Below are 13,381 nucleotides of genomic sequence, written 5' to 3'. Positions count from 1 at the left end.
CTCAGCAGCTCCATAGCCCTGGCTGTCCTGGAACTCACTCTATAGAGCAGGCTGGCCTCAGACTCAGCGATCCCACTGCGCTGCTACTAAAGCCGTGAGCCATTATGCCTGGCTTGCCTTTGTTTGGCTTTCATTTGTTTTTTTAACAATAGCTTTGGTTTTTGGGACCAGAAAACAAACAAGCAAACAAACAAAAAACAAGGACACCATAATTGAATCAGTGTAGTATGGCAAAGGATAGGTTATAGATCCGTGAGAGCAGGTATTAAGAGCATGACTTTAAACTGTCCACCACGGGGGCAGGAAGAGCTCCGAGTTCAAAGCCAGCCTGATTTACACGGTGAGTTCCAAGCCAGAGCTACTCAGTGAGACTGTCTAATGTGTAAATAATAAGTAGGTAAGCGAGTAAATGAAGAAGGGCTGGGGAATGACTGAGTGGTTAAAAGCAAGTGCCGCTCTTCCTAATGATGTGGGTTAAATTTACAGCACACGCACAGTGGCTCACAAGTGCCTGTAACTCCGTTTCTAGGTGGTCCACTGCCCTCTGCTGGCCTTCACAGGTACTGCACGCACACGATGCGGGCTTCTATGTCGTCCAACAGTCATATAGACTAAATAAATGAATAAATAAACAGATAGACTAATGGAGCCAAAGCAGAAAAGCAAAACTGGGTCCCATCTATGTGAGCCTGGAGTGACACCAGTGACGATGTTTCAGCTCCTCAGGGGAAGGACTGGATGCTCTGAAAGATGGCACCCCTCAGTATCCATGAGAGAAAAATAGTGTGGTCGCATGTCTGTTGTCATCCACTTACCGAGCTCCAGGACAATCAGGGTAGAGTTAAGACCACAACAGAAGACCTATTGGTTTTCTAGTGCCTTTTATGCTGAACACAGCAGTCTGCACATGTATCAAACCCGAGTGTTATCACTAATGCTCCTGTGACATCAAGCAGTGCCCCTCCTTTGCTTCTGCACATAAACTCTTCCAAAGGTGGCCAGATGGAGCTGGAACCATTTACACCGGTAACACTTAGAACAAAGGCCAAGGGGGGGTAGGGTTTATGTTTTTTAACTCTTTAAAGAGGTTTCCATTTCCTTGATCACTCTATTAATATCTGTGATGGCTACGCTTGGTTGACAACCTGCCCACATCTGGAATTAACTAAATGCCAAAACTAGAGATTTGCATGCCTCTGCCTCCCGAGTGCTGGGGTCCGACAGGCTGCTTTATACTCTTTGCTCACTTGTTCTTACTCTCCCCAGCAAGTCCATTTCTTCACGGTCATTAGAGCCTAGTTCGTTGGAATTCTGAGGTACGATGAAGACCAGCCGAGACAGCCATCCTCGTTGGCTGAGTAACTACTGGAATCGTGAGCCTACCATTTATAGGAGCACATATATTACACTATTTTAAACAGAGAACTCCAATACACAAGACTAAAAATCTTGCTCAGTCCCACGCCTGTGCAACCATGTGCGAACACCTGGCTGGGTTTCTTTAATCCCTTCAGCTACTGACTCCCCAGGGTGGACAACCCTACCACCTAGCATCTTACTCGGGCCACGCCTCCTGCTACCACTACTAGGCGGGCCCGAACTCGGCCGCAGGTGAGCGCCTAAAAGCTTGATCTGCGTGACCGGCGTCGCGCCCGGTGGGCGTCACGTGACAGACTCGGCGTTCCTCCAATCGCCGTGCGAGTTGTGGGGAGTCCATCGAGAACTTAGCCTCGGCTTAACAACACCCCGTTCTTCCATTCCCTCAACGGACCTGCTTCTTCCTGCTAACCGGCTAGCAGTGACTCTCAAGTGTTTTCGTCTCAAACAGCTTCCAGGGCCTTGGGCCTAGAGTGCACTCAGTTCCGGAAGTGACGTCTCCCAGAGGGGCCGGAAGTGGCAGTGGAGGGAGGGAAGATGGCGGAGGTGGTGAGTCCGGTGCCCGGGGCGGGGCGGAGGGAGCCAGGGGAGGTGGGTAGAGCCCGAGGCCCCCCAGTAGCCGACCCTGGCGCCGCGCTGTCTCCCCAGGGGGAGATAATCGAGGGCTGCCGCCTGCCCGTGCTGCGGCGCAACCAGGACAACGAAGATGAGTGGCGTGAGTGACGTCGGGGGGCGGGTCTAAGGAACCAGAGGGCGAGGGGCGGGAGGGAGTCAACGATCACACGGGAGGGGGAGGGGCCTCGGCACTCCCGGGGCGGTCGCAGACACTCGGAGGGAGGGGCGTGGCTTTCAGACCTACGGAGATGAGCCAGGCGGGGCTTGGAGAGAGGTGTCACTTGGTGACTGAAGGGGTCTTGAGCCAGCCCTTCTAAGTGCTGAGGCATAAGGATCCTGCCTAGAGGTAGATCAGGTCGAAGGGTGGAGTCTCATGACCTGCCTTGACTAAGACCCCCTGTCTGTGTTGTTCCCATAGCCCTGGCTGAGATCCTGAGCGTGAAGGACATCAGTGGCCGGAAGCTTTTCTATGTCCATTACATTGATTGTGAGTCCTGGGCCTGGACGAAGGTGGGGTTGCTAGATAGGGTTGAGGGCGGCCTCTGGCATCCCCTTCTGAGCCATTTTCATTGCTGCAGTCAACAAACGTCTGGATGAATGGGTGACTCAGGAGCGGCTGGACTTAAAGAAGATCCAATTTCCCAAGAAAGAGGCCAAGACCCCTACCAAGAACGGACTTCCTGGGTCCCGCCCCGGCTCTCCCGAAAGAGAGGTGGTGAGTAGGTCCCCCATTTCACCTTTCTCTCCTGCCTCTTCCTTCTTGCATCTCTTGGCCTCAGGGGTTCCTGAATGGGTAGGAGGCAGCATTCTCCTGCCATGAGCTCAGCTTGCAAAGGATGGGACAGAATTGCAGGTGTAGCTTGCAGAGTCCACTATTGCCTGCTTTAGAGAAGGCAGAGAGTGGGATTTGATCACTCCATGCCAAGGGGCCCATCCTCCCCTTCGCCACCCCACCACCATCCCCACCCCAGAGGAAGACCCTGGACCTATCTCTACAGCCGGCCTCCGCTCAGGCCAGCGGGAAGACCTTGCCAATCCCGGTCCAGATCACACTCCGCTTCAACCTGCCCAAGGAGCGGGAGGCCATTCCCGGTGGCGAGCCTGACCAGCCGCTCTCCTCCAGCTCCTGCCTGCAGCCCAACCACCGCTCAACGGTACCCTCAGCAATTCCAGGGACCTTGCTTTCTTCTCAGGTCCCACCTTCTCTACCTTCTGACCCACCTTTCTTGGTTTCTCTCTGCAGAAACGGAAGGTGGAGGTGGTTTCCCCAGCAACTCCAGTGCCCAGCGAGACAGCCCCAGCCTCGGTCTTCCCCCAGGTGAGTCTTCAAGTCTGTTTAAGATTTGTTTTTATTTTATGTGTATGAATGTTTTGTGTGCATTGTGTATGTGCTCCACTTGCATGCCTGGTGCCCATGGCCAGAAGAGGGGGCACTGGAGCCACTGAAACTGGTTGAGAGCCACCATATGGGTGCTGGGGAAGGAAGCCATGTCCTCTGAAGAGCAGCCTGGGTTCTTGACCCCTAAGCCATCTTGACAATCCCCTCCAGTATTGTCCTCTCTTCCTCTTGCTGTTTAACAGCCTCCTTCAGGCTCACTCCACGTTCACGTTGCCTTCCTCTTCTGTCTTGTCCACAGAATGGGTCAGCCCGCAGGGCAGTGGCAGCACAGCCAGGACGGAAGCGGAAGTCTAACTGCTTGGGCACTGATGAGGTGAGTATCAAGCAGAGGAAGAAGGAGGCTGGGAAGCTTGTTCTTAGGCAAGGAGAGTTCATTCAGTGACTTATTTAAAAGCAAACGAGATGTTAGGCAATAAGGCTCATGATGGGATTAAGAGTGAGGCAGATAAACCACTGGCTGTTATTTTGATCACATTACCAGTTTCTCAGTTTGGCTTATACTTTGGAAAGTGGAGATTATGGTGCTTTCCCCTTAGTTGTTGTTAGGCTTGAAGGAAGAAACCTGTGGCCGTGTCGTGAACCACGTTCTGCTTAACTGTGCTATTATCTAGTATTTCCATTTGCCTTGGGCAGGACTCTCAGGACAGCTCAGATGGAATACCATCAGCGCCACGCATGACTGGCAGCTTGGTGTCTGACCGGAGTCACGACGACATTGTCACCCGGATGAAGAACATCGAGTGTATTGAGCTTGGCCGGCACCGCCTCAAGCCGTGGTACTTCTCTCCGTACCCACAAGAGCTGACCACGCTGCCTGTCCTCTACCTGTGCGAGTTTTGCCTCAAATATGGCCGTAGCCTCAAGTGTCTGCAGCGCCACTTGGTATGAGGGGTCTTGGGAGGCTGCCTACCCAGTATACCCTCACCAGTCCCTACCTGATCTTCCTTTTGTCCTTAGACCAAATGTGACCTTCGGCACCCTCCAGGCAATGAAATTTACCGCAAGGGCACCATCTCCTTTTTTGAGATTGATGGACGAAAAAACAAGGTCAGTGGCTAGGGCAATGGGGCCTGGAATAAGTTCTGTGAACACTTTTTCCTGATCAGAACATTTGACCACTCTCAGCCTGTCTTTATTGAATTCCTGATGTAGAGCAGGGGCTCAAGGAATGCAGGGAATACTAGGATTTGGACAAATTCTGTTTCCTCAGAGGTCATTGTCATGACAGAGGCAGACATACTACAGCTGTTTAGATCCCAGTATGAGAAGTGTCAGGAAACAAGAGTGGGTTGGCTCTTTTCAAAAGAAGCTGTCATCAGAGCTTGGAGGTAGTGTCTGCCTATAATCCTAGCACTCAGAAAGCTCCTGAGTTCAAGGTTAGCCTGGGCTATAGTGACTTCTAAGCTAACCTAGGCTATTCAGTAAGAAAGACCGTGTTTCAGGTAACCACAAGCAACAACAGAAACATAAGGTGGCAAAGGTAATAAATATAAAATTAGAGGCAGTTTAAAGAACAGCTTTAAGCCCATTATGGTGGTACATCTATAATCACAATATCCAGGAGGTTGAAGCCAAGAGTTGAAGTTCAAGGCCGCACTGAACTACATAGTTGGACGCTTTCTCAAAAACAAAAGCATTGGTTGGGTATGGTGGCATATCCTTTATTTCCTGCACTCAGGAAGCAGAGGCAGGCAGATCTCTGCGGGTCTGTAGGGAGCTCCAGGCCAGCTAGAGCTATGCAATCAGACCCTGTTTTAAGTGTGCAGGTTGACCTGTGAGTCTGGACTTGAAGGAGAAAACATATTAAAGGCAGTTGCAGGCACTGACGTACCAGGACAGCTGGTACATGTGAAAAGTAAAAGAGAGAAGCGATGAGGCAAGAAGGTCAGGTGACAGGAACGAGGTTAGTGGGGAGGAGCAGGTTTCTGTAGGTGACAAATATGGAGCTCCTTGAAATACACGTCTCTAGGTCCTCCGAGATAGAGGGAGAGAGGCAGGCACCTGGACTGCTGGGGGAGCTCGCCTTGAAGAGGAGCCTCTCAAGAGGAAGACACAAAGTTCCATACTGCTCTGTGTAACGTGTGGTGTTTGAGTAAATGACCAGCAGGTAGTTGCAAAGTGCTATGAAATTCCTCTAGAAATCACATGTGCGGTAAAGCAGCCAGTGCAGTTTTCCAGGGAGAACCCCTGAAGCTGGCAGTTTCTTAAACTTCCACTGGAGAATAGCAGACCAGTTCCCAGGAAGCATCACTGTGGCTAGAGCATTAGGGTTTTGATACCCAGACTCTAAGGACAGCCACATGGGTAGAACATCAGCCTAAGGCTGGCTCCAGACTCCATGCAGAAATTAAAACAAAAAAACCCTCACTGTGTATCCCCACCTGACTGACTCAAAGTGCCTCTGCCTCCCAAGTGCTAAGATATAGGCATGCACTCCCATGCCTGGCTTGGAAATGTTCCTGAGTATTATTAGGTGGAACAGAGGGCAGGGCAGGCTTTGTGGGGTAATGGAAGCTGTTCGGCTCCCCGGGGGCAGGCATCTGGACACCTGTCTAAGCAGTGGTCATGGCCTGACTGGCAGAGAGGGTCAGGTCCTGGAAGGGAAGTTGCAACTGTCTACTGGAGCCCTTGAGATGGCTCAGTGGGTGGAAGTCCTGACCATGAGTTCACTCTGTAGATGCCACAGTGGAAGGAGAATGGGCTCCCAGCAGGTCCCCGCCTTAAACATGTGTACATACACACCTGCAGTCACGTATGCCATAATAAAACCTAACTCTTTAACACAGCACCCCCAGAGACTTGACTGACAGGCCTTTTCCCTTACAGAGTTACTCACAAAACCTGTGTCTTCTGGCCAAGTGTTTCCTCGACCACAAGACACTGTACTATGACACAGACCCCTTCCTCTTCTACGTGATGACGGAGTATGACTGCAAGGGCTTCCACATTGTGGGCTACTTCTCCAAGGTCAGCACTCACCCAGGCTGTCCCTCAGCCCTGCGCTGAGCCCGGCCCTCCTTAAAACCTACCTACTCTCCTTCCAGGAAAAGGAATCCACAGAAGATTACAACGTGGCCTGCATCTTGACCCTGCCTCCGTATCAGCGCCGGGGCTACGGCAAGCTGCTTATCGAGTTCAGTGAGTATGTGCTAACCAGGAGTCTAAGAGGCCAACAGCTCAAACTGTTAGGAGTGTACTTTCATGTACACCATACTTCATGTGCAGACACACAGTCACCAGCACTGCCACCAGAAATAAAAGAGGAAACTACCAAGGTCCTTTCTTCAAGTGCCTGCCCAATATCCTTGAGTAGGTTCCCAGCATCCACTTGTCTTTGGCTAAAGGACTAAGGGCCACCCAGCTTTTCCCAAATTGGGGTTCTTTCTGTGTTCTTGTCTGGAGGTCTAGGTAGCTCAGTTAGCTCGCATTCATCTCTAAGTATCCCCTAACAAGTTCTTGCATAAGGACCAATGGTTATGTCACTTCCCTGAACCTTACAGGCAGTAGGTGTTCAAAAGGCTATTTAACCCACTAAAAATAGACTTGTATGCTGCTCCTTTACTAGTCTTTTAAAGCCCAGGAGGACTGTAGCCCCTCGAGAGAATTGACTGTCCATGTCCATTATCATGTTGTCCCCCTACACTCTCCCATCCCCCACCCCGCCACCAAGACAGGGTTTTCCTGTGTAATCTTGGCTGTCCTGGGCTCACTTTTGTAGACCAGGCTGGCTTCAAACTAAAAAATCTGCCTCCCAAAGTGCTATGTGCACCACTGAGCCCCAGCAGGCTCTGCACTCTGAAATCACATTGTTTCCTAATGCTAGCCCATTCATTAACCATTCTTTGACCCAGGAGTCACGTAAGAAGCTTTAGCTTTTTTGCTGGTGAAAACACCAAAGTCATGATCTGTTTGGAATATTTTATTGATTAAATGGTTCCAAGTTGAGAATCACATTCTCTGGAAACATCCTGGTAATAGCTGAAAGGACACGCAAAGGATAGACCACTAAGATGTACCTTCTTGTGTCCAGTAGGACACAGAAGCACCATTAGATAAATGGGTATGGAGGCAGTCATTGAATACAGTCAGGGATTCACGGGCTTCCCTTTGTTTCCTCTTCCCAGACACCAGCCTTTGTGGTCCCTCTTGTCAAGGGTGCTTGAGCAGAGAGGGTGAGACTAGCCAGCATCTGAGATGTAACCAGGAGTGGAAAGTGTCAGGGACCGTTATGAGGTCAGGATAGCTGAGGGTAAGGAAAGGTTTTCCAAACTAACAAGGACACACTTCCCCAGGGCCCTAACAAAATAAAGAGCTATCAGCTCTGCACAGCCTAAGTGTCTCACCGTGAATGTTAGTTGTCTGGTAGTCAGCACAAGTAAGAGGGACGAGTAACTAAAGGTTAGTTACTTGGCTCTGAGGAGGCACCTCTATGCTTTCCTGGCTCATCATTAACCACCCAGCACATCCTGGTATTAAGAGTAGCTGACACTCCCAGGATCACAGCTAGGGATCTTGATGACACCGAAAAGGTTCCAGTGTTCTCAGACTACAACGGACTCCCTACCAGCCTCCTCATACACCCAGGCACAGGCTGGGAGGGCAGTGAAAATCTAGCCTCCCATCTCAGCAGCTTCCACTGGCTGGCAAGGACCCAGTCATAGTGTGCTCCCATACTCAGCAGGCAGGGAAGCCACTAGTCCGTTACCAAGCGTGGGTGAGGCAGCCAGACGGCCTAGCGCTGCGGTCTGCTGTGCACACTTGTGATGCTCACTCAGCCTCTTGTACTCCACTGCTTTAGGTTATGAACTCTCTAAAGTAGAAGGGAAGACAGGGACTCCCGAGAAACCCTTGTCAGATCTTGGCCTCCTATCCTACCGGAGTTACTGGTCTCAAACCATCTTGGAGATCCTGATGGGGCTGAAGTCGGAGAGCGGGGAGAGGCCACAGATCACCATCAAGTGAGCCCACATGCCCACCTTGGGGTGCATGGTATGGCTTGTATGGTCCTGGGGGCAGATGAATAGCCTCAGGGGACTAACTGTTGCCGTCCCACAGTGAGATCAGTGAAATCACCAGCATCAAGAAAGAAGATGTCATCTCTACACTGCAGTATCTCAATCTCATCAATTACTACAAGGTTAGGAGGCATGCTGAGGGGATAGGTGAGGGCTACGGGTTGCAGGCCCTCTGAGCTGACCACAAGCTGGGTTTCTGTCTTGCCCAGGGCCAGTATATCCTCACACTTTCAGAAGACATCGTGGATGGGCATGAGCGGGCTATGCTCAAGCGGCTCCTTCGAATTGACTCCAAGTGTCTGCACTTCACTCCCAAAGACTGGAGCAAGAGAGGAAAGTGGTGACCAGACACTACCCATTGCAGCACCAAGAGAGCTGGCGCTGACATGCTGTCTTACCCCATTCGGGCTTCGAAGAGGCATGCAAAGGGAGACAGGGCTGAGGACCGTTCTCCCAAAGGAGGAGAGGCCTAGGAGGCCCCAAGCAGTGGCCAGTACCAAGACAAGCTCAGGGCTAGGCCATCTCCAAGGATAGCTGGCTTATTGGCCCAGGTCTGCTCTGAACACAGGGACCAGAGGGATCCAGGCAGCTGTGTACACTTAAGACGGGTGGGGAGCATTCTGTACAGAGGACTGGTGATTGTAAAAATTTCTTTTGTAAAGGAGGAGCTGGAAGGTGGGGTGGGCGCTGGTTGCAAAGTTCTGGCCCCTCTTGCCCCCAGCAATAAACTGTTTATATAGACACAGCTATCAGAAGTTCTTGCTGTGCGTGCCATGCAATGCCAGCTTCGGGGCACTAAGGTGCCTGCAGACTCCCAGGTGGTGTGAAGTTCATTTATTGGGATAGAAACAGTAGCTCCAAAGTGAACATGTTGCTGGCTTACTGGTGTGAAGGGAGCTGTGGTTTTCCTTTTCATGCTCTGTCCCTCAGTCCTCAGGCACCTGTGCGTGAATCTTCAACAGGAGTCACTTCTACTTAGTGTGAATTCTAACATGAAGCAGTTGGGTGGGGACCCAGCTGCTCAGAGTTCTAACCCTTCTAAGAAAGCCAGATGAGAAAAGTGGCGATGCCTCCCACCACTCCTTAGCTTGGTCCTCCAGAGCCATGGTCCCCAGGGTGCTCACTTGTCCTAATCCCCCTAAATCACTAGGGACACCATTCAAAGCAGGTGGGAGGGCCTGAGGGGGAAAGTACCCATGTGTATGTACACTTACCGCTGCAGCGAGGCTGGGCCAACCTAGGGCCCTGTGCACTTTGGCGTCTGGGCCAGGGACCGTTTCCAGACCCCACAGGGTGAAGTGGCTGAAGCTCCCGGTGGCTCCGATGAAGCGGTCCTGGGAAAGGAAGGCCGGGTTCAGAATCGGGAGGGCAAATACTGCCCTCACCCCGCGCCTACCTTCTCCCTCTGCTCACGAAGTCCCGCTCCAGCGGCTCCGGTGTCTCGTCCGCTGTGTCCTCCGCGTCCCCAGGGAAGTTCGGCTTCCCTATCGGCCCCTGTCCCACCGCCTCTGTCACCATCACGAATCCCGCAAAGCCCGGCGGCACAGCTACCTCCTCACCCCGCAGGCCACGACCGCGAAATGACACCCGCAGCCCTGCGGAAGGGACACGGAAAGCCATCAGGCCCGCCTAAGAGTGTCGGCGGCTTCCCTCGCGGACCACGGCGCTCGCGTCCTGGGCTCTGCGCGGGGCCTGCCGGGACTCACCGTCCGCACCGCGACGCACGGCGGGCGTGAAGAAGCGTTCCACCGGGGCGGGCCGGCTCACCAGAACCTCGCAGGGCAGGAGGTGCAGAGCAGCCGGCGCGGCGTCGCGCAGCGAGCCCGGGCGCAGATGCACGCGGTGTTTCCCGTCCGCAGCTTCCTCTGGGTTCTCCATCTCAGACGCTCAGGCTAAAGCAAAAGCTGGCGGGTGAGGTGCGCGGGGCAAGTCGGGAGAACCAGCACGCTGGGCGCAGAGCCTTATGGGAATCGTAGTCCTTTCTTTGGCTCCCCTCTGCAAGGACACGCCTTCCTATGGTGGTTCTTGTTCTTCCGTTTTTTTGTCTTCTTCCTCTTCTTCTCCCCCACTTCTCCTTTCCCTTTCTTCCTTCCCCCGTTCTTCCATCCTCCCTCCTCCTCTTTCCTCTTCTTCCTGTGGTGGTGGTTCTTCTCCTCTTCTTCCTCTCCTTCCTGTGATTCTTCTTCCTCCTCTTCCTCCTCCTCTTGTCCATCTTCTTTTCTTCCTACCCCCTCCTCTTTCTCTTCCTCCTCCTTCTTCTATTTTTTCATCTTTAATTGTTTACAATCTCTTTAGCCTTCTGCCCCCACTTCCCTGGTGCTGAGGGTTAGCTTTCGCCACCGTGCCTGGCCATAACATTTTTATGGTTCTTACTGTTTGTTTAAAACAACAACAACAACAGCAACAAAAACCCACTAAACGAATTCTTGGAAGAAACCTATTTATATAGGCTGTCCAGTAAATTAACTTTGATGGTAATGAGGACTGGACTCAGGGCACTGGCTATACTAAGCATGTGCTTTGGAACCACAACCCTGTAGGGGAAAGGGCCCAGGAAAGAGCACAGCACCCTGACTTGCCTGAAAGACCAATGTCAATGAGCTCTGAGGGAAAGGTACCCTGGCAGTTCTCCACAAGGAGCCTCACACAAGAGGTGTACTGGGAAAGACACAGGAGGAGAGTGGCTGCCTCTGCTCGGGAGAAAAGCAGCAAAGAAGTGAGCAGGAGGCAGGCTAAGTGAACTCTCTCAGATGGAAAAAGATTGGGGTCCTAGACTGCTAATTCCTCTACCTTTATTAAAGAATTCCAGTCTTACAACATTATGTTTATATGAGTTTCACCAACAACCTTCTCCCCGAGGTGTGGCGAGTCTGGCAACAGGCTTGGGACCTGCAGATGAAATCTACCAAACTAGCGTCACTCACCCACTTGGGGCTGACATGATCCCCAACCAGGATGCAAATGGAGCTCAATCTGGGGGAGGGAGGGCGGCATTCTAGCTAGGAATCAGTTTATAATTTGCCTCCTGGCCAGTCTTCATAAGGCTACCCTAATGCAGTAAATTATGAAAAAATCCAAGAGGTCATCCAGGACGAACACAAAAACCCATCTCAGTTCCTATATCGCCTTACAAAGGTCCTCTTACAACATACCAGTCTGGATCCCAGAACCCCAGCTGGGAAACAACTCCTTATAAGTTACTTCTTCCAGAGTTTCCCTGACATTAGGGCCAAACTTAAACACCTTGAGAAGGGACCCCTGATTCCACAGGCAGAAATCTTTTAATTTTTTTGAAGATTAGATATATGTATATATAATTTATATATACATATATTTAATTGTATATAATATGTATCATATATATCCATATATAATATATACATGTATATTATATGTATCATATATAATCACATAACATATATATATATATATAAATGAATGCATGTATACATGTATATTATACATGTTCAGGAGAAAAGCAGCAAAGAACTGAGCATCCATGTATGTATGGATATATACACACGTACATATATATATGTATAATATATATGTAATCATACATAATATGATTATATATGTATATAGAAATGAGTGCTCTATCTGCAAGTAGACCTGCAGGCCAGAAGAGGGCATCAGGTCCCGTTACAGATGGTTGTGAGCCACCATGTGTTTTCTGGGAATCTGAACTTAGGAACTCCGGAAGAACAGAAAGTGCTCTTAACCACTGAGCCATCTCTCCAGCGCACAGTCAGAAATCTTAATGGTGGCCTTCAAGGTGTACCATGGGAGATGAAAACGCCTGAAAACAAGAATGCTGACTAAGGCGCTTCAGCCAGACATAGCGACTTAAAGCTCGGGAACCTCTGGGTTCAAATGCGGTCGGGAGGGTCATTGGGTCTGTCCAAACCCTCACCAACCACCCTGGCCATGTCTCAGGTGCCATCAAGGGCAACGCTGGCTGTGAGCATCCCTATGCTCACAGTTTAAAAACACAATGGAGCTGGGTGTGGTGGCACATGCCTTTAATCCCAGCACTCGGGGGAAGCAGAGGCAGGCAGAACACTCTAAGTTCGAGGCCAGCCTGATCTTCAAAGTGAGTCCAGGTCAGCCAAAGCTACACAGAGAAACCCTGTCTAATATATATATATATATATATATATATATATATATATATATACACATACACCCCAAAAAAACCCAACAAAGCAAAAACCTGGCAACCTCCTGCCTGATTCCTCTCCTCACCTCTCCGTAGTACCCAACCCTCTGGACTCCCAGTCACAAAATATTTTTGCCTTTACTTGACTGACCCAGACACCTACCTTTCTACCCAACTCACCTGGACCACTATACCCCAGGGGTTCAGGGATCAATCTCTCTGACCAAGCTTTGGACTCTGCTTTACTCTCATTGTCTCTTCCTAAACCCAACGTTACACAATAAATGATCTTCTCTGAAGTCTGTTCCTACAAATTAGCCAAGCTGACACCTCTACTCTACTAAACTTCCTGTCTGGAGAGGGACATAGGGTCTCGCCCTCCAAGCTCCCACAATCTTCCCCTCAGGTCATTACCCCAGATAGAAAATGCCTAGTCCAGTCGCTCACAGTCCCCATCACCAAGACGAAATCGTACCCTTCCTAGGCTGCTTATGATCCCTTCTTTCTCCCTTCTTGATGCCCCTATATGAGGCGGCCCTTGGCCCCTCACAGGAGTGCCTCCTTACACCCATTACTGAACCTTTTCAGTGGGCTCTTCCAGCTGGAACCATTAATCAATAGGCCAAACTAAAAGCTCTTACCTGTGCCTTTCAACTGTCAAAGGGACTCAGCTGCTCCAATAAGCTGCTGATCAGATTCAAGCTGCTGATCGGACCCCCCTAAGGCATGTGGGGAGCAATGGATTCTGCTGGCTCCTGCCACGCACCACTCCAAATTCTAGAGTTCACTTCTCCAGCTGCTTCTTCCTTCCACCTG

The 13,381-nt window shown here is 50.8% G+C and overlaps 2 protein-coding genes across 6 annotated transcripts; one reads left to right on the top strand and one right to left on the bottom strand.

Annotated features, from left to right (window-relative positions):
- Positions 1-1,787: 1,787 nt before the first annotated feature.
- Positions 1,788-9,149, top strand: Kat5 (lysine acetyltransferase 5). 4 transcript variants are annotated; one of them, XM_021638402.2, is made up of 14 exons: positions 1,788-1,926; positions 2,026-2,092; positions 2,411-2,479; positions 2,571-2,707; positions 2,991-3,146; positions 3,236-3,310; positions 3,630-3,704; positions 4,025-4,273; positions 4,349-4,438; positions 6,218-6,358; positions 6,436-6,529; positions 8,190-8,349; positions 8,447-8,528; positions 8,616-9,149. In XM_021638402.2, exons 1-14 carry the CDS (start codon positions 1,915-1,917, stop codon positions 8,748-8,750), a joined length of 1,542 nt encoding a protein of 513 aa, XP_021494077.1. In that variant the 5' UTR covers positions 1,788-1,914; the 3' UTR covers positions 8,751-9,149. The 4 variants fall into 4 exon arrangements, with proteins under 4 accessions (XP_021494077.1, XP_021494079.1, XP_021494075.1 ...); XM_021638404.2 differs by lacking the exon at positions 2,991-3,146 and having other exon boundaries at positions 1,791-1,926; XM_021638400.2 differs by having other exon boundaries at positions 1,849-2,092.
- Rnaseh2c (ribonuclease H2 subunit C) lies at positions 7,296-10,497 on the bottom strand. 2 transcript variants are annotated; one of them, XM_060384605.1, is made up of 4 exons: positions 10,113-10,497; positions 9,820-10,001; positions 9,621-9,740; positions 7,296-7,580 (listed from the first exon to the last, which is right to left on the bottom strand). In XM_060384605.1, the coding sequence occupies exons 1-4, from the start codon at positions 10,282-10,284 to the stop codon at positions 7,485-7,487; spliced, it is 570 nt and encodes a 189-aa protein (XP_060240588.1). In that variant the 5' UTR covers positions 10,285-10,497; the 3' UTR covers positions 7,296-7,484. The 2 variants fall into 2 exon arrangements, with proteins under 2 accessions (XP_060240588.1, XP_021494080.1); XM_021638405.2 differs by having other exon boundaries at positions 7,296-9,359; positions 10,113-10,475.
- Positions 10,498-13,381: the final 2,884 nt, after the last annotated feature.

Source organism: Meriones unguiculatus, chromosome 1 (genome assembly GCF_030254825.1).
Source record: "Meriones unguiculatus strain TT.TT164.6M chromosome 1, Bangor_MerUng_6.1, whole genome shotgun sequence".
Lineage (NCBI taxonomy): Eukaryota > Metazoa > Chordata > Mammalia > Rodentia > Muridae > Meriones > Meriones unguiculatus.
The sequence above is the reverse complement of the archived record's forward strand: the minus strand, read 5'-3'. Positions and strand labels throughout refer to the sequence as shown.